Source organism: Vidua chalybeata, chromosome 12 (assembly GCF_026979565.1).
Source record: "Vidua chalybeata isolate OUT-0048 chromosome 12, bVidCha1 merged haplotype, whole genome shotgun sequence".
Lineage (NCBI taxonomy): Eukaryota > Metazoa > Chordata > Aves > Passeriformes > Viduidae > Vidua > Vidua chalybeata.
Window position 1 is genome coordinate 4,313,599 of NC_071541.1, and position 20,641 is coordinate 4,334,239.

General features: G+C 44.7%; 1 protein-coding gene across 3 annotated transcripts in view; it reads left to right on the plus strand.

Moving 5' to 3' along the window:
* The window catches only part of FOXP1 (forkhead box P1), a 174,425-nt gene that overhangs the window by 47,544 nt on the left and 106,240 nt on the right, over positions 1 to 20,641 (plus strand). For all 3 annotated transcript variants that reach the window (XM_053953634.1, XM_053953633.1, XM_053953635.1), the window contains exon 4: positions 14,808 to 14,933. In XM_053953634.1, the coding sequence (XP_053809609.1) occupies positions 14,808 to 14,933 (126 nt within the window). The remainder of the gene's footprint in view (positions 1 to 14,807; positions 14,934 to 20,641) is intronic.

Below are 20,641 nucleotides of genomic sequence, written 5' to 3' on the forward strand. Positions count from 1 at the left end.
CCTTATTTACTGATATTTCTCCTGGCATGGACATCATATTTTTCTTCTCATTTAGGTGGGGATTTATATTTGGTGTTTACATTGTAAAACTACACTCACTCTGGCTAATGTATCCCTTACAATGACATTCAGCTCAGAGTTTAGTGATTCCAACAGTAAGTCTTGAAAGCTGCTATTTTTTAAAAGGTTGGAGCAGATTAGTGGTGACCTTAAAAGATTAAACTAGTACAGTTTAAAGATAAATAATCAGCCTTTAGCACATTAGATAGCTACATAAGCATGACAGAAGGTGACTTTCTTACAACAGTTTCAGAATCCAGGCAGCATTTTTACATTTGAAACTTGACTAAGGCAGGGAACAGTGGTTTGCAGGAAGCAAGACATAAACTGATTGCACTACTTCAAATTGGTTAATACAGTTTTAAATCCACAGTTTTCCTGTTGGTTTTATTATTGAGAAGAGGCTAATTTTAAAAGCTATGCCTGCTGCAAAAGAAGATCTTACTTTGCCGTCCCGGAGGGTGTTCTTAATCAGAAATAACCGCAGGCTAAATTATAATGTGGAATCCTGCTGCCCTTTAACCTAACACTGCTGCTCGTTCAGTGTTTGTTAACAAATAGCTCTAAGTACAAAATTGTTTGAGAATTACTTTTTCATTATATTTGCTGACTTCAATTAGAATAAGAAGCTTATTTGGGGAAGAAAAATTAAAAATGTATGGGTTTCTAGAGAAAGTTTCAGCAATTGTTTCCCGGCAAGTGTTGCCTTCGGAACATAACTGTGGACTCCGTGGCACGCGTAATTCAATTTAAATAAAATTACCTTCTGAATGAATATTTCTGCACCGTGGCAGAGGCAGAGCTCAGGAGCATCCCAGGACTCAGCCCTTGTAAAGATGGACAGGCTAAAATGGTGGCAGAGGCTCAGGCCAGGGCCCCTTTTGCACCTTGCAGGGGGATGCAGTTCCTGAGGAAGAGGCACCAATTCCCCATCCCTGTAGTGTTGGGGAGGGCTGGGCTATAGATGCGAGTGGCACAGTGTCCCTATTTTTATTTCACTTTGAATAACACGTAATTGAAACGTACAGTCGGCAAATTAATTGGTGAGTTGAAGGTAAGAACTGCTGAGTTAGTAGAGACAGCACCAGCCCTGTTCTTTTTTTTCCCCTTAAGTTTACATGCTGGAGCGGAAACGCCGCGGTGCTCAGAAAGGAGGTGATGCCTCTGTAAAGCAGATCTTTCCAATTTTATTTTTTTTTCTAGCTTAGTCTTCTGTTTCTATGATCTGCCTTTTGAACTGTTTTTGTGGCTGATCAGTTCCACCTAATATGTCTCTTGATTTCTGCTATTGTAATACTCAGACGACATGCTGTTCTCTTCATTTTTATAAGCTTTAGATGCTCCTGCCTGTCATACTCTGGCGGTTTATCTTCAGCGTCTGGATTTGCTTTCAGACTTGCATGTCTATCAAGCTGCTGTTGCTTTGAATGTGAGATCAAAAGAAGATGAATTCCAGTAAAAAATTTCCTTGTATGAAGAAAAGATTGGGGGCCTATGTAAACATCCCACTGACAGCTCCCAATGAGTTATTTTAGCAGAGCATTAGCACCCAGAATGACAGACAGTCCAAGACTACATGCTAAATAACAAATCAGTCCCTTCAGTGGCAGCAGCACGTTGCCACAACAGCAATACATTTTCTAAAGGAATCCTGTTCCTCTTTTTTATTGAATATGGCTGTTCGACTGCTCATCTCTTCACGAGCTGCCTTTGAGTGCCAGCCCCAGTTTACTTTTTCTTGACAATATCTGTGTCATGTCACCAATATGACAGCAGACAGGGCTTTGATAATTGGGTGGGGAGACGGTTAGTTAGTCATCTCCAGTTAAATAGGTAGTTTGTTTTAGGGAGGGGAAGGAGACAGCAAAGGACGGATGGCATCTGCTGGAATGCTGAAGTTACACTTTCGGAGATGCTGAATGCAAGTCCCTGCACCCAAGACAAGCTGTGTTTTTTGGGCGGTTGTTTATATTTCAGTTCACACAGAAAAAACAGCTCTGCAGCCCGGCCAGCCTCCCGAGCCAGTTTCCAGAGCAAGTCACAGCACTGTCGAGGGTAGGAACGTCAAGCTTGGCTGGACTTCCCTGCAAATCCGAATTTGCCTAGTTAGAGAAGCGAGGTGTGCTTCTGGCTGCTGTTTGGACATAATTAGTTCAGCCTGTTTCTGCTTACAGATGGAGGGGTTTAATAGGGTAGAGTCACTAGATTTTTGAGCCGGGTGTAGTGCTAAGCCCAACTTTGAGATTACCTGTGAGCTCCAGCTGATCTCACCACTTCGCAAGGGAAGAATTAGGAAAGGAATGCTTTGCGGTTTCTTTGTCATTTAGTAAAAGCAGAGGTTGCTACTGTGGAGGCAGAGCCCGGTGGCTGCCGCGAAGGGCAGTGCTCCAGCGTCTCCCTCCAGCCTGTGCTCTGACTGCACGGCACTTCCTGTTTATTCAAACATCTTTTTACCATTCTTCAGCCCCCGCTTCACAGAAACAGCCAGAAACATCTCCAGCGCGAAGACGGAAATCTAAAGGCAGACAGTAAGAGCTCACTCTGTTAAACTCTTCATTTTCTCTGCGAGCGCTCAGAGGAAAGGAGCGTGCAGGCAGGGCTGAACTTTTAACACGCTGCCTTGCGCAGGCAGCTTGGAGCACAGGAGAGGGGAATTGCTTTGGTTTGAAGCAAAAGCAGCCAGTTCAGGTTGTTTATGGCAGCGTTGATAAGGATGGGGTTCTTGGCATGGCTTTGGAGAACTGTCGCATGGGCCGAGTCCTCTTTTGGGCGCCTGTCACCTTGCGGTGCTGCCCCTCTGGCACGGGAACAGCCATGTGCCACCGTTCCTGCTGCTCGCCGGGTGCTGCAGCTTCTCTTTGCACAACTGCCAAAAATACCTAAACAACAAACCCCAGCAAGAAAGGGAAACGTCGCTACTGCTCTGGGCAGCAAAAGTGGCGCTAACCCGCCGAATGGCTTTTTTGTTTTCCACAAATTGTTTGCATCGTGGCTCTGGCACCGCATGCGAACCAGCCTTGCTAATATTTGTACCAATTTCATGCTAATAAAAATCAGGCTGCTGAGACAAGCATGGCTATTATCTCATTCATATGACTATTGTTTAGACCTGTGGTACTACAAAAGGAAAGGGAAAGCGTGCTCACGCCGGGTAATGGTTGTTAACTTCTCACGTGAGGGATTTTCTCTGCAGTTTTTCAGTATTAATGATTGTTGTATGAATGGTCTTCAGGGGTTGTTGGAAGATAGTGTAGATCCTCTGGGTAATCCATGTCACAACATGGATGCTGTATTTTTTCCCCTCTGTTCAAGTGACTTAAAAAACTGCTTGATATTTCTCGGTGGTTTCTCCCCCCCGCAAAAGTTCACTGAAATAGCAGGTAACTTTTCTTTTGGCAAGCATTCGTGGTGCTCGTATAGTGTGAAACATAAGAGAAAATGGAAAATATGCTGCCTGCCCGACAGAGAAAACCCATCCTCCTTGAGGCTTTTCCTGCCTCTCCAAGATCCAAATACACTTTAAATTTTAAACTGTAAACCCCCATCTTCCTAGAAAAGAGAGCGAGAGAGAGAGAAATCAAGCTGTGTGTTCAGCCAAACCGCAAGTACAACAAACATATTTTGAAAATATATTGCTAGTCTGGCTTTTTAATGTTCAGAAGTTGTTCTACTTTGCAGAAAAAAAAATGGTGTTTGCAACTGCCTTAAGGACAATTTGTTTAACAGTAGGAGTAATTTCATGGGGAAAATGGAAAGAGTGACTGAAGTTATTTACTCAGATGTTAGTGTAGGTGTGGGGCAGAAAACTCTCTGTGGGAACAGTGGGCTGCTTTTCTTGGTATCTTAGTCTATTTGATGACCATCAAATTTCCCAGCTCACTGGTTTTGTTTTTTCTGGATGGCATGTTTGATTATTTATCAGAAGGGAAAGGGAGTAGCTGAAGCAAATAAACATGTGACCAAGCTGTGTTTTGTTTTCCACTCAGAAGGCCATGCCCTTTAACAGATATACAGAAAATAATAAACGTATTGTTTTATGATAAAAGGAAATTATGTGTATCATTTTCTTTAGCAAGGCCATTAACCCCTTGTGTTCAGTGGTCTCCGCCTTCTGGCAGCTTGTTGGGCTTGCAGCTGGGAATTAAAAGCACTTAAACCCCCCTCTTGCCTGGAACGTTTCCATGGATTACTGCTCCGGCCCTTTGGATTTGCTGGATTTATTGCGTAGTCATACAGCCCTGGTCATCTCCCCGGCCCTACTTGGGGTGTGACCGACTAAATGAGAGACGCTTTGAATTTTCAGAAGGGTGCTGATTTCCAAAGAAAACCTTGGCAAGAGATGCTGGGATCTTCCAGCCTCCAGTGCTGGTGTCTGTGCAGCGTGAGGGGTTGCAGCTGTGTTTGGTCCGTTACAGGCAGTGTCAATTTATGGGATTCTCTTTTAAATGCCAGGTGTTTAGCATGTAGCATGTAGTATTTCCTTTATAATACCAGCTTTGGACAATGTTCATTATCTTCCCTGAAAAAAAAAAAAAAGAACAACAAAAAACCAACACCCTATAAACTAAATAACTGTCAGGAAGTAAAATACAGGTTTGCTTCATCTCCAGGAAGCATGTTGCATGCTTTAGCTGCTTTTATGGGATTAAAAGAAACAAGTTAAGACTGTCATGCACATGAAAGGAAACCGAGATGTGGTTTGCTTCACATTGTGCAGGTAGGTATAAATTTAATAGACTGACTTGCTTTCAAAATCTCTCTTTGTCTCCCCGAGTCGCATGTCAGTTCCAGCGCGTTGATGAGCTCCGCGGTCCGTAATAGCGCCTGACTGCCGCTGCCCCGCAGGTGCCGGATCGGCAGGAGGGTCCTCCTCCTCCTCCTCCTCCTCCTCAGGGATGTAGGTTTCCTCTGAGGAATGGCTTCACATCGAGAAAGGGAAAATTTGCCTGACATCTTGAAGTTTTGTTCAAGTCTGTGCATCGCTGGTGGGTCTGGGCAGGAGGAGGTGGATGCTTCACCTCCTCCCAAGTGGATGGCAGGGGCTGGAGCTGGGGGTTTTGGTTTGAGGGAGGAAAAAATGGCAGTCGAAACAGCAGGGAGAGGAAGGGCTGGCAAAATAAGGACCTGAAACTTAAATGTGATGTAAAGAAGAAAGAGGAAATGAGCAGCTTGGGGCCAGGTGACATGGGCAGGGGCTGGGGGACATGGCTGGCCCCCCTTGCCCAGAAGCTCCCTGAGGGTTGAGGAGGTTCAGGGTGGGCTGAGGAATGGTTTTTGGGATCAGAGGTGCAGGATTGAAGTACCTGGAAGGACCAAGGAAGCAGGAGCAATTGCATCCAGTTGGACAGGGGTTCTCTCCAGCCCTGGCTGAAGTCCTTGGGCAGAAGCCCATGAAGGACCTGTCCAAGGGGGAAAATGTCCTCCCAGCTTTCAGCAATTAAAGGTTGGTTTGTGCCCTGAAGCATAAACATTTGTACCTTGATTTCTATTTTTATCTTTCCAAAGGTAGCTGTAAATACTCTCATTACTATCTCTGCAAATGTCTAATCCTTTCTTTGCATCCTCCCCATGCTCTTGGCCCTAGTGATATCTTGTGACAGTAAGTTCCAGAGAGTAATTATGAGTATTATGAGTTGTATATTAAGAAAGGGAAAAAAATCCTTTTATCTGCTTCTTTTTTTTTTTTTTTTTTTTGGTGGCTGTTGCTTCCTGACTTCATTCAATATCCCTTTTCTTTTGCATTTATGAGAAATGGCAAAAGCACCAGATGTACCCTCTCAGGCCAAGTCACAACTTATGTACTTGTTATCATCTCCCCTCTTACTCATCTCTCACTAAACTAAACACTCCCACCCTTATCAATCTTGCCTCGTATCTGCTGAGCCCTCTAATCATTTTTGTCGCCTCCATTTCAACCTTGTCTATTTTTGCTTTACCAGAGTCTGTTAAAATTAAAGTTTTTACAAGCAGTTCTAAATTAGGTTGTGCCATAGAAGTGCAGAGATGTGATTTGCAGCTTTAGTTTTCCATGTTTTGGGCTGTCCCAATGTTTTGCTTCCTTCATTCACCCAGCAGCAGCGAGTGTCTGATGGAGCGTGGTGAGATGTCCACAGTCAGGGGCTGTATTTCATGGGCTTCTGAGTACAAGTTTGTCATGCAGTGTTTTGGAAAACAAGCTTAAAATATGTTCCCTGTTTTGTTGACCGCACAGGGAAGCGTGCAAGCAGCTGTATGCAATATACTATTTATGTTGTAGCAACAAAAAGGCCCTCTTCCTTCTCCCCCCACCCGCCACCTTATCCCTCTTCTCTTCTCTTCTCTGTTAAAAAATATGAGAACTTCCCGTGCTTTTGACATCCAAGAAAAACGCGGCTCAGAAGTGAATACTCCTCCAAATATTCAAAGGTCTGGTTCACTTTTGCATAAACACAGTAGTTCAGAATCTGATCTCGAGCCTACAGAAATGAGCTGGAAATCCCATAAGATTTTTTTTCATCACTCAGGAACAGTTCAGTTCTGGTTCAGTTTGAACAGGGAGCCAAGATTTGTATCCTTTCTCATTTTACCAGGATGTGTTGGCCCATCCCTCCTTTCTTGCTGGTACAGACCACTACATGCTGTGAGTCTTGGCATGCCAAAATAAAGAGAACCATTTTTAATGTTTGGAACTTTTTGCCAGATACTTTTTAAGTGGCTTTGATGAGTCCTGACTGTGACTTTTTAAAAGAAGGGACAGAAGGTGTTTTTGCGGTGTAACCGCCTGAGGATTTCATTTATGCCTTAAAAAAGGGATTTTTGTAGCCATTTTCCCTGTTGTAGCTGCTTCAGGGTTTGCAGCTTCCCAGTGTTGGCTGAGGCTGATCTCTCACCCTACTGTCCCTTGCTGTCTGCCCCCTTCATCCCTGTAGTGTCTCCAAGTATTGAAGAAAATACCTCACCCACCTTTTCCCTGAAATTGGTGGAGTTCATGAATAAATTACAAAATGGAAATAGTTTTTTTTTGGAGGCAAACTCTGTTTTCCCCCTGTGTGGTGCTGGGTCCTCACAGGCAGGGACCTTGCCAGCCATGGGATGGGCTGTGGGATGGCAGGGCAGGGGCATGGAGTCCACTCGTCCTCCCACTGGCAGGAGTAACCTCAGTGCCCACGAGGACGAACTGCAGCAGAGCTGGGACACAGGCAGCTCCACCCTGTGGGTTTGGAAGAAAGGGTTTCTGTTTCCAGTGCCTTTTTCTGGAGGGAATCTCCTTAACTGGTAGCCAGGATCTATTCCAGAGGAAAGAAACTAAGCCTGCTGGAAGAAAAATAGAGACTCATCTTCTTTCCTTATGACTGAACTATTCTAGGAGATGCTTCAGCATGAGGCACATTGCCAGCTCCCTTGCTCCAAGTGTGCCCCTGTCACTTCAGGGACAGGATGTGAGCCAGGGTTTGTACATGTGGACCTCAGGTCCCTTCTCTTTTTCCAGCATAGGAATCACCCATTAGTCACTTGTCCAGACCAGTCTGCTGAGATCTTCATGGCCAGCTGACCATTTTATTGAGTGAAGGATTGCTGCTGAGGCTCCCCTCCATGATGAGCTGGCTGGTAGCCCTTAGGTGGAACCAGCCTTGCAGATCAGCTGCAGCCAAGTGAGGCGCTGGGTACAGACAACCAGCAGCATCTCCCCAGGCTCAGGGCATCCCTCTGCTGCACCAGTGGAGCTGGGAACAGGGTGGGTGGAAAAGGATTATTTAATGAAACAAGGAAGTAGAGGATGAGATGGGGATGGGGATTGTTTGACTCCAAGGTGGTTGAGAAGGCTGAACAGCAGGAATGCTTCAACAGGTTATGTTGCATCTTAGTTGTGTTTCATAGCAGAGCCCCATGTCCTGCCTGTAGCTATCCTCGAATTTCCCTTCTGCGCTGCCAAGAGCAGTGTTGGGGCTCTTGGCTGTGTCATTCTGTGTGTGGCACAGGGTCAGGGTGGTGGCAATGAGGAAGGGAGCACGTCGCAGCTCATTTCCCAGTTCTGGAGGAAGATGGAAGAGCTGGGGACGAATGTCAGAGGGAATAAGTGCTGCAAGAACATCTGCTTCTCTTTTTTGCATCTTCTACATTTTATTCCTCCTCTTCATTTTGGTTCCTTTCCTATTCTCTAGTTGGTTCATCTCACCTCCCCCTGTTCTGTTCCTCCCAGAGGAACAGCACTACCCACTGCTGTCGCTTTGCACTATTTTTTATTTTTTTCCCTCTGCATACTGCTCCGCTCCTCGCTGGTTTCCACACGTTGTGCGGCTCCTGAGCCTGCCGGAGGAGAACTGCAGCAGGGCTCCCCTCCAATGTGTCTGCCTCCTACCACCGCTCCTCTACATCTGCTGCTCCAGGAGAAGAGAGTGTCGCAGGAGAGGAGGTAGAGGAGGCAGGAGTGGGAGAGACATGAAGCATCTCTGAAGCTCGGGTGCATCCGGGCTTCCGAGCTTGAGAGCTGCATCTTGCCGCTCTGCTGGGAGCAGCTGTGGAGTGGAGCGGGGTGTGAGGACAGATGGGAGCTGAGAAAGAAGAAAGATTGCTGGCTGAGTCTAAATTCCCCCTCGTCCCACCCAGGAGAAACAAAGGTACTTGCCTTGTGAGGCTGAAGGGAAGCAAGAAACCCTTTTGGGAGGCGGGCCATGCTCTGCTGGGAGAGACGCCTGGAGCTGCTGACGGGGCGATTCCTCAGGGCCTGAAGGCGGCATGAAATCTGGGGAGAAATAGACGATGGGAGAGCTGCATGCCTGCTGCTGCAAAGCTGTGCTGTGCCCAAACCTCAGTGGGGAAGTTGAGGAGCAGTGGTAGCTTGCAAGGGTATGGCTATCAAAGGTCAACACACAAGGTCTGGGACCAGTGTAGTGATATGTTTGCTCCAAGGGCAGATCTTGCCTTTAAAGTTTCTCCCTTCTTACCTCTCTCTGCTTGCTTGTTTTGTTCTATTTTGCTGTTTAATGACCATAACTGAAATTATGGACAGAATATGATGTTGGCTTGGCAACTTAACTTTCCAGATTCATTGCTTGGACACTTCCGATGGCTGCAGAACTACTTCTGATTTCAGGGAACTCTTCCTTCTTTCTCAAGTTGCTTTCATGATAAGCAGCTTTGTCCACCTGGAAAGGCCCAGAATCCTTAGGATTCTGTAAAAACACATGGGATATTGTTTTGTGCTCTCCTTGCAACTTCTGGGTGCATGTTTACCCGGATATTTCAGAAGCAGCCCGTTCATTACTGACCAACTGCCCTGAGAATTGGCAGTTGAACAGGACACCCCTTTCTTTTGCATCCTCATGGTTGTTACTCATTTCCCCACTCTCTAGTGTACATTCCTTTCCATACATCCTAAAGTTCCCTGGATTGATCTTTCCATGCCTGATAAACCTCAGGTTCAGAAACAAGCTTCCTCTGGCGTTAGAGCTAGGCCTATTATAGCTGTAGGTCATCATATTTCATTAATAACTGATTGATATTAATAACAGTTGGAGCAGATGGGAAGGGAGGAGCTGGAGCACTTTTTCTTCAGTAGGAATAGGATGATGGAAAAAAGTTGGAGAGTTGCTGCCTTGTACTGGCTGCAACGGTGGAATAAGTTAGCAAGAGGCTCCATGCGACTGGATTCTGTTACTGTTTTCCTTATGTACTGACACTGTAAGCAAGTATATGGCGTTTAAGCAGCATTTCTATTTTTAAAGTTCTACCCTCTTTTTCCAGTGTATTTCCCTTCCCCAGCCCCCCTCCCAAATCAGGAGTTTCTGGCCACATGAAGTGAGAGGCAGGGCTGCATTTTTACCCTTCGTCAGAGCTTGCCCAAAGAGGATGGTAAAATTGAAAGGTCAAGGTGCTTGCATGGAAATGTTGAATTACAACAGTAACTGGGGTGATAACAGTGGCCAGTGTTCTGGGCAAACAACAGCTGGGCAAACAAGTCACGTTCTGTCTGTCTTGCAATAAAATTGTCTTGGTCATCTCAAATGTGTACTTTTTTTCCCCCTCCTGGTGCTTAAGTGGTTGGAAAATAATAAATGGTTGCCACTTCCCTAAGCACGGGGAGAGGGCTTTTCAGTGGGGCTTCCCACTTACGCCGTGAATGAAACAGGCTTGATTCATCTCACAGTTAATGTACTGTTAACATTTTTCCTGGGTTAGGTGTCACCCAGTGTTGACTCTCAAATACCATTCCAAGTTTGTGCAATGCCTCCCAAGCGCTGTATTTCAGTTGCCTTTTTACTGGCCTCTGTTTTACACCAGAAAATTTCCTTATGTCTGGGTGATCTCCTAATGGATAAGAAAACACCTTGGGAGTTCATTTACTGTATCTTGCATTTATGCATAGGTTGGTAGGCAGCCTTTTCCTGATGTTGTCCTTTCAAATCCATGTTTATAGTGACCAAAACCCATGTAAGATTCATTTACTGGGGGATGCTTTCCTTTCTCTTTTTTTTCCCAGTAAGTGGGAGGATTTCCCTTTTGTGTTTTGGTGCAGAGAGGAGGATGGTTACTGCTGCTTTGTGATTCACTGCTGGAGACCAGGATTGGTGTCTGGGTGTCCCAAGAAGCTCTGTCCAGGCTTGCAGGCTCTTTGAGCAGTGCAGATAACGTGACTGCTGGTAAATACAGAGCCAGGTATTTGAAGCACCTCTGTAGTTTCGGGGGCTCTTGGCATCTCCACCTTAAAGGAACGTGCTGTTGTCTGGATGCAGAAACATGAGCTGGTTTTTCACGGCCCCTGGCAATTGTTCACTTGCAAGCACGTGGTGGAGATTTAGGATGTAACTACAGCAGTGGGGAGGAATGTGTGAAAAGAGCTTGGAGATGTCAGAGCACCTGCTTGTGAGGAGAGGACCACGTTAGCAGAGCTGTTGGCTAGCAGTAAACAGTCGTGGCACCCTTGTTTCAGGACTTGGCAGCAGCAGGAGTTGAACTGAATCCAGCTTTACTCTCTACTGCCTGTTCAGTAAGTTGAGGACAAGGCAGATGATTAAGGAAATGTGGGGAAACTGCTACAGAAGCTTTTGGAAAGATAAGAGACTTTGGTCTCCATGTCTGACAGTCTGGCACTTCTCACTAGCATTGAATTCACATGCAAATCAAAGGCAACATCTACTCCCACAGGAAGCTTTATTAATGTACAGGCCTGCTTGCGAATCTCCGTGCTGATGAAGGTTGTGGGACTGACTTCACTCAAATTAATTTCCCTGTCTGTCCTCGCCTGAGCACTGTGCAGCACCAGCAGCCTCAGCAGGGCTCCCACGCCTGCATCCAGGGATGAGCTCCGTGCGGCAGCGGCACTGCCTGGAACCAGGGAAGGGGTAGAGGTGTGATGTTTCTTGGCTTGGGTTGTACGGGTGTCCACTGGGCACGAACTGATGTCAGCAAAGTAATTCCAAGAGGGCAAACTCCAAACAGGCTTGAAGTATTTTGTGTGTGAGAGGAAGGAGGGTCAGTGTATCCCGAGCAAGCCATCTTTCTTGTACATGTCCTGCCATGTGTGAGGAGTATGGGTGAGGCTTGGAAGTGGCAAGGACAGGACTCGGTCTGAGGTAGGAGGGAGGAAAGGCCGAGCAGTGAGAAGTAGAAAAGCAGAGGGATGTGGGATCCCTGGGTTCACTGTACCACCAAGGACATGGTAGCTCCTTGATGCAGATGCTCAGTGGGAAGCATATCTGAGCTATACACAACCTTCAGCATCTTAAACCCGAGCTCATCTGATGCTCAGCTTTTATTGCTGTCAGTTATTTGTAAGTGAAAAAGCAAAATCTTGAGTGGAGAAATGGGAAATGCCATTTCAAGCTTCAATCCCTGGAATGTCAGCATGTTGCCATCTCACTTGCATCTACCTTGTTTTTTCCCTTTGATGTTCCTGTCCATCCTGGCTGCCTGTATCCCTGATGCTCCCTCTAGCCCACTTCTATTCTTTCTAATCCTTTCCTTCCTGCCCTGCTCCACCCTCTGTACTGGTCCCTCCCTCTTGCCATCTCTGGTCCCACCAGGTTTGCACCAGCACAGGTGACACCTAGACATGGCATGGGGTGGTGTAGATGTCATCTCGAATGGAGACCCTCAGAGTTGTGGGTGTGAGGGATGTGGGTGCTGGACTGGAGCAGGGACAGAGGTCTGGCTTTACTCCAGCGGAGCTCTGCCTGTGCCAGCCTGTCCCCACAGCCAGAGACCCTCATTGGTGTGGGGTCAGTCATGGTAAGGGTTTATGGTGGCAGTGGCCACCCCGCCAAGCTGCGTGGAGCTTCGTGGCCAGCTCGAGTAGAGATCAGGCATTTCTTGCATGGCTACTTGTTCTGGGAATCTTCAAAAAATTCTGGCAGCCAGTTTAATTGTGCAACCTCTCAGCTGCCAGAACGGATAGAATATGATCATATCACATGAAATGCATGCAGGGTCTGCTATAGCAACTGTATTTCAAAGAGACAACACATATGGTGACTGGTTCTTTTTGGAATAATATCTATAAGTTGATGATGTTTTATTCAAAAAGGCTGTAGCTTGAAAGGTTAGGGATGTTCTGATTGTTTAGTGTATGATTAAAGAAAGACTTCTGTGTTTTTTTTGGCCTATTGAATCTAATTACTGGGAACTAAAATGATCATTTGATTGCACATTTACCTGGAATTATTCTTTTGCAGAGCCAGTCTTAATAATATATAATAATATGTTGCGCTTGTACTGTATAGAGCTTCTTGTCTGAGCAACTCAGAGTGCTTTACAAGTATTCATTAATTAAATAAGCCATACAACACTCCTGTTAAATAAGTGAGTATTTGTTGCCTATCCCCTTAAGTCTTGTAGATTTTATTTCTGCTGCCTTTGCCCACCCTTGAAGATGCTTTAACAGCTAAATAAGTTAATTCAATAAAAATAAGGTATTTTTAAACCGTTCTTAGCGCTTTCTGCATAAAGGTTTCTTTTGTTGCATTGAATTCTTTGGTAGGCTGTAGGGTTTCCTGGTTCTTGATGGTGTACCATCGAGGGGGTGGTGGCTGTGTGTGTGTGAGCCCAGATCCATGCCCAGCAGCTCCTTGCACCCATTGCAGGGACATGGACCAATTCAGAGATGTTATGGGTGCGCTAAGCTGCAACCAGCTTGAAATGCAAAATCTAATTTTACCTGCACTGTGCCAAGCTCTGCTGGAAATCGCATCCACCCTTAGAGAGTTTTTCTAATCCAGTGGAGACTTGTTATTAAATTGGAAAGGAGGGCTTATTGCCAAAGCACTATAAGGTCTCTCCTGCCCACTTGCCCTGGTCAGCAGTGGTGGTTCTTCAGTCCACTGAGCTGACAAATGTCTCTCCAAAAGTAAAAAGATGGGTCTAGGCAATTAAAATAACAAGGTTTTACTGAGGTGGGGGAGTTGGGTTTGAGTTTGCAGGTCTTGATATCAAACCTTTCCCAGCAGTTCTGTGCTGAGATTAAACACTGCAACTTGAAGGAGGAGCAAGTGAAACCTGAAGCATATCTGACTTCTTAATTAAATAGGTATTAATTAAATCACTCAGAGAACATACACAGTAGGAGTAGGGAAGGCTTTTTCCCTCCTTCCATGTAGGCATCTTGCAAAGGGACTATTTTTCTTGTTTTACATTAATGAAGTCTTCAGCCTTCCCACTTTTCCACCTACACATGTACTGAACGTCTCCAAGGAGACCAAGGAGGCCCAGGTCCGGTGCTGGTGAATCCTCCGGGAGCAGCAGGCTGGGGTCTCGCCAGCAGAGCCTCAGCTGTGCCACAGTCTGTCTTGCAGGGATCATCCTTGCTGTCCCCTGGCTGGGCAGTCAGGAGGGAGCCAGGGCTGGAAATTGCTCCTCATCTTTTCCTCTTTTATCTCCTTTTGCTTTCTTTTCCCCACCTGATGGAGAAATCGGGCCTTGCAGAGTAGCAGGCTCCAGGCTTGAGGGACTCTTCTCCTCTGCTTGGGATGACATTTTGCAATAATTTCCCCACATCCTGCTTGCTCATGCTTTCAGGGTCATATCCCTTGCCCCTCCACTATCACACTGTCCCTTTACTGCTGTGCCCCTTCCCAGTGAGTCTCCACAGCTGGTCCATCATGGGCTGACAGGGATTTTCATAGGATCATAGAATATCCTGAGCTGGAAGGGACCCACAAGGATCATCAAAGTCCAAGTCCTGGATTTTGATGAGGTGAAATGATGTCCCTGCTTTTCCTTGTATTCTCTCCAGCTCCTTGCAGCTTTCTCAGCCTTCAGCATGGCTCTGCCTGCTGCTGCCTCTCCTCTTTCTCCCACCATGGCCTTCCAGAAGCTTCCGTGATGTTCTCTGGTGCTCAGGAGAGCAGACAGTGATATATGACTGCTGTCTTCTGTAAACCCAACCTGATCTGCTGGAGAGGGGGCATCTGAAAGCTGAAAGCACAGGAGCCTGCCCATTAGTGAGGAGGGCTGTGAGTTGCTTCAGGGAGACAAAAACACCTCTGTGGAGTTCACCACCAGATTCCTGCAGTTACTTGAGGCTCCCACCCAGGAGGCAAACATCAGCTGCTGCTGTTTTTCTCCTTAGTCAAAATGGGAAATCAGTGGTGGGATATCACCCCATTGCATGCAAGGTGTTATTTTTGTGGAAGCCACTGCCTTCCTCAGTGGAGGTGCATCAGGAGTGGAGTAGTACCCCATGATCAGGGATTGCCTTGCCCCTATGCTGCTTGTGTAGCTCCCCATGGCCTCTTGACTGAGAACTCAATTCTCCAACCTCTTTCACCCTACAGGCTCTCCAGGTGGCACGACAGCTTCTCCTGCAACAGCAGCAGCAGCAGCAACAGCAGCAGCAGCAGCAGCAACAAGTTAGTGGATTAAAGTCTCCGAAGAGGAATGACAAGCAGCCAGCCCTTCAGGTAAGGGGAGCTTGTGAGCCTCTGTGAGGGTCTGGGGCTCATAAAAGCTGAATAAATGCATCTTTGTGCAGACACGGGGATGGAACCTTCAGGAGCTTCCTCCCCGTGTCCACAGAGTGGCTGTGGCTGGTGTAAGTGGCAGCAGGATTGATGCTGGGTGCTCTTCAAAGTCCCACCTACGGCGTATTTACAAATCGTGAGCGTGTACTTTTATTAGTGTCTGGTAGGGTTGGATCATGACAAAATGGAATAGCTTTTGTTACTGTGTCAGTGTGCATAGGAGATTTGCATTAACATTTCTGTTTGATTGCTGTTCCATTTGTAGTCTGTGTTCACTCAAACCGTTGATTTGCTGTGTCAAGGATATTGGGAAATACTAGGATATCATATCATTGGTGTGTTTTTCCCCCTTTTATTGTCTGCTGATTTATGGACATCTTCAGAAATAAAATCTAAATATTAGAGGGCTTTGTGCTGTTATGAATTCAGAGAGCTAAAACCAATACAGCATTCCCAAACAGAAGATGTATGCACACATATGGGGCTTTGGAGTACATTCTGCTAGTCTTGTGGGATAAATCACGGGGAGTTAAAGACAAGAAAGACCTATTAGGTCATGTATCACAGTTCCTTTTTTTTTCTTCTTTTTTTTTTTTTTTTTTTTTTTTTTTTTTTTTTTGCTATTCTAGTGTTAGAAATCCCAAGTGATGGCGGGACTGCTATTATTTTCCTTCAGATAGTTTTCCATAACAAAGCACACACTCAGGAACTTTCCACTTTAATTCCATCCTCTTGCTCCAAGTAATACTGCTTGTATAAATACTGAGTCAGTCCCTTGCCTTGCCTCGTGTTCACACTCCTCAAACATCTGAGATACTAACATGTACTTGCCAGTTTTGGCAAATTATATGTATCTAGTTCTTTACGTATTTCATAAACTAGCACTTCCAGACCCTTGACCACTTTGCTGGTTTGCAGCTGGTTATTGCTTTTATTACTGCTCTCTGCAATTGCAGCATGTCAATGGATTTTTGATAATAAGGTCCTGAATGCAGCAATTCAACTGCAGTTGCACAAAGCCCTTTAGCTGGGACATTTATCTTATCTCGCTCTTCTATATCTGATGCTTCAGCCTCTGTAGCCCCAAATTCTATCCGGATTTTTTTTTTCCTCTTGTTGTCATAGCGCGTTGTCAAACTCATGTCTGTTTTGCTCTTTCTACTTTTTTTTTTTTTTTTTTTAGTTTGATATACTATCACCATGAGCTCCCTGACAGCATTGCTGCTTCTCTTGCCTTTTATATGTGCTTCAGATTATTTTCCTGCAAAAATACGGATGCTAGGCTCTTTAAATATGTAGTAGAATATGGAAGGTAAAGCCAACATCGCTAGAGGCCTTGACAGTAAAGTGAGAGGGCCTGGTTCTGTGGTTCTTACCCAAATAAATCTGATGGGGACTTGAAGGGGAGTTTTGCCTGAGTGAGGAATAGCTGTTAACTGCAGCCCTTGGCCCAGCGTGGACAACGTCGAGCTTTGGTGTAGTGATTTCATCTTCAAAGCATTTTGCAAATACTAATCTCCAAAACATCCCCTGAAGGAAAGTCTGATAAGTAAGTAGCATTATCCCAGTTCTGGACTGGGAAACTGAGGGATGCGGGTTAAGCAACTCACTTAGGATCACAGAGGGAATTGGGTTTAGAGGTAGGATTAAGATTCATGAGTTCCTGGCTCCCACCCCTGTGCTCCGGCTGCTGGACAACACCTCGTGCTTTACAGCCGGGCTATTATTCTTTTGGAAAGTATGAAGCATTTTGTCACTGGGCAAATATACGTTTTATTGGCAGCGTCAAGAGCCATAATCCAAAGCGTTACATTAATGCTTTCAAAAATATTTTATTTGGTAAATCCATAGCTGATCCATATGCCTTTTAATAGACTCTTCCACTGGGGACATTTTTAATGAGAGATTGTGCTGGCTAGGTCCAGTGTCAGGTACTAAAATAAGTGCTTTGTTGTGCAGATGTCTTAAGAATAGCTCCAGAGGATGAAATATGACTGTGTTGACCTTTCAGCTGTGAGCTTATTTGTCAGGATTCAAATAAGTTGAAAGGATCAAACCAAACAGTTTCCATAGTCAGACTGGGAATTGTGTTGCAGAGGTCAACAGTGAAGGCCACATCGTGGATTCCATAACATAGCCAATTGTTGGTACATATTAAAGTACTGGAGCAGCTCCTGCAGTCAGAGACACAATTAAAATTCTAATTTATTAATGTATACAGAGAGCTGGCCCAGCCTGTCACTCACTGATTCAAATGACTGCCCAGTCTTTTTTATTTTTTTCCCCCTTCTCACTCCTGGTGCTTTTGGAGTCTGAAACATACTGGAAATCCTCTTGGATGTAACACCCCCAAGTGCATCCCTGTAATGAAAATCTGTTGCTGAAAGGAAATGGTGGTGCTGGGGGTAGAATTTTTCAGTAAAACTGCACTCAAACAAGCACCCACACCCCATCAACTCAGATGGGGCCATGCTGACGAGGTGATACCTATAGACAGTACATAGAATAAATACCAAGGGTGGGAGAAACGTGCCCATTTTTCACAAGTTTGTTTAAACAATGAACAAGTTATCTTTGGGCTTCACTTACAAAGATAGATGTCTCATTCAATAGCCACAGCAGTTAGCAGTCACCTTGGGTTTTTTTTGTGACAAACAGGCTTCACTTATAACAAGAACACCATAGGCATTGCTCATCCCCGCTGTGCTTGGCGAGGGCACTGGTGAGCAGTGCCCAGCATGAGTGCTGGGGAGCTTTGCATGGAACAAGGAGGGATGCTGTCTGCCTGGGCTGCTGCTTCTCCCACTGAAATGCTCTGTGGTCTTGCCTGCCCCAGGAGGAGGGGCCAGTACTGGGGCTAGAAATGCACCCTCTAAACCCCACCACCACAAACAGATGCAGAAGATTAATCTGGTATATACTGTGTAGCTAATCTGTTATCACCTCATGGATAATTTCCTCTATTCCTTCTTTATTCCCTGATTAAATAGCCAAGGTACTTAAATATATCCCAGTATCCTGTGTCCAGTGGCCACACTGGGACATGGTGTCTTCAGTAGTGTTCAAATGACAGTGAGCTCCTGCAATCCTATTGGGGGTCTCTTGGTCTTGGCAACTCTACATGAAGATCTGCTTTTAACAAATCGTGAGATACTCAGTGTGTAAGAACTTGGATGCAGGACTGGAGATGTGCTCTGCTGATAGCTGAAAAACCCCAAATCTCCAAATACACGATGACTCATATTTTGAGCCTATCACACACTGCCGTGGTTTAGATTTGGCAGTGACCTCCGGTTTCGCAGCCTGATGACACAAACAAAAGAAAATTGAAAGTTAAGAAATGGATTTAATAACCAGCAGTTGGGGAAAGAACATAAAAAAATACCAGTCCCACAAAAATTACTGGAAGTGAAAAAAAAAGACTAAAGGCTGTTTGATAATATATTTGCCATAGACATTGGATTTCCTTGAATCTGTGAAACAAATAATTTAACAGACCAGGTATGATTAGGATTTTGAAAATGTGCACATTTTTACTGGCCAAGATAAATATATCTGTATTAATAGATGTATTGATTAAAATTTGCAGCTTTAATTGCCGATGCTCTTACCGATTATTCATTTTGGTTCTTCAAGCATTTTAGTTGCTGGCAAGAGCACACAGATTGGAAACAAATCAAGAGACACATTTTTCTCCCAAGAAAGTAAAAGTGCATGTGTGTTTTGGCAATACTAAAAATACAATTTTTTTAAAAGACGTAAATGTTGTGTATTGCATTGAGCTGGAAGTTGGATACTGGACTGAAAACAAATTTAGGATGTCCAAATCAGTATCTTGCAATTCAAACCCACCACTTGACTTTTTTTATGTGATTAAATGAGATTTCTTGTCTGATCATTAACCTGCCTGTGTTTGGAGAAAAGAAATAATGAAATTACTGGGATGGAAACTTTTGTTTTTGCTTGGCAAAACAAAAAAATAAATCTTGCCTTTAAGTCACAGTGAAGAAAAGAATTTGGGTTTGGTTTAAATTCTCAGGGTGAGACTGGGGGAGGCTGAGAGGACAGAGCTGTCCTCGCCTTTGCATACCGCTGCTTTTTAAAGCAGCCTTTTGGCTGGGCTTTTGTAGAATTTAATTTGCATGCAGTATTATCTTAATATATCTTTCCAGTATCTTGAGAAATAGAAGAGGGCAAGAGGAAAAAATCACTGTAGCTTGATGTTGGGGGCAATTATTATTGTTTTTTTTATGAAATTAGCAATCGTTAGTTTGACAACGTAATAAACACCAAGAGGTGAAGGGCAGGGTATGCTCCATTTCACTTGGAGCACACAAGTCTCAGTTACGTTGTCTCAGGTTTTACACCCAGGGAACCTTTTTTACATAGTGGTAAATTTAACAACTGGTAGAGAAATTGTCTCAGCAGATGATTTGGCAGAAGAAGTAAATTTTTAGTCTATTTGTATGAGTATCTCTCTGTTTCACTCTTCAGTACAGGAATTGATCAGAATCTGACCTCAGTCAAGCCAGGGGGGATTTTGGCACCAACTCAGCTTGGGTCAAGATTTTGCTTCTGCAGGGTTTGAAGTTTGCCCATAAAAATTTCACTTGAATCTTTCATTATCTGTTTCTAACTTCGGAAATTAATCAAAGTTGAGTTTTGCTGGTTTCTACCAAAATACCCCTTAATTCTTATTTATTTTTCACCCCTAAGCCCAATTATAAGTGTTAGTCAGTTCTTGGAATGTGTCTGTGAAATGCAGACATCATCCACCCCACAAGCAGAACAAAATCTGAGTCAGATCCTCAAAATTACATGATCAGCTTGAAAATTTTGATGCTAAGGGTTTTTTTTTTCATGACACCTATGGGCCTTTTTTGCTGCCTTTTTAATATTTTTTAAAGCATTTACTATTCAGTCTTTCCAGCTTTTCAGACTGAGCAGAAAGGTGACAAATATGTTTATTCTTAAAAGAAGCCTGTGATTATCCTGTAATATCATGATTCAAAAAAATGAAGCTTCTAGGAAAATACCGATATATTTGGAAAGCTGGCAGTGTGAGGTACTGTCAGCAAACATGATTATTACCATTTTATAGCCAGGTAAACCCTGACAGAGATATATTAAGTGACTCGCCCAAGGTTGGAGAGCTGCAGGCCCTCAGTGGTGTTGAGGTGTGCAGCTCTGCTGGGATATTTGGGAGTTTGGCATCTGAGTGTTGGAAAGAAGTCATTTCTGAGGGGCAAAGTAGAAGCCAGGATCCCTCATTTTCAGCCCTGTATCTTGTTAGAGCACCCTGAGTATCATTTTCTTGCAGGTTTTCTGCTTTGACGTTAAGCATTTACAGAACAGGTTTGTAAAAACTGTGATTTCTGCTCAGGCTGGGAGCAGGGATGTGGGGTGGGCAGTGCCAGAGCCTGAACGTGCCTTACCCACCTCGGGGAAAGGGAAAACAAATGAAACCTTCCTGACTGGTCAGAAATGTGTAAATTGCTGACAAAATGACACATGTAATTAAGAGTGCTCCTGCCATTTTACCTTGTGGTTTACACCTACAGTGTTGAAAAAAGAGAGTGACTCCCACCTCGCTAATTACCATTATCACTGAAATGGTAGGGTTTGAGTCATTAGTTCCATGTGCATTT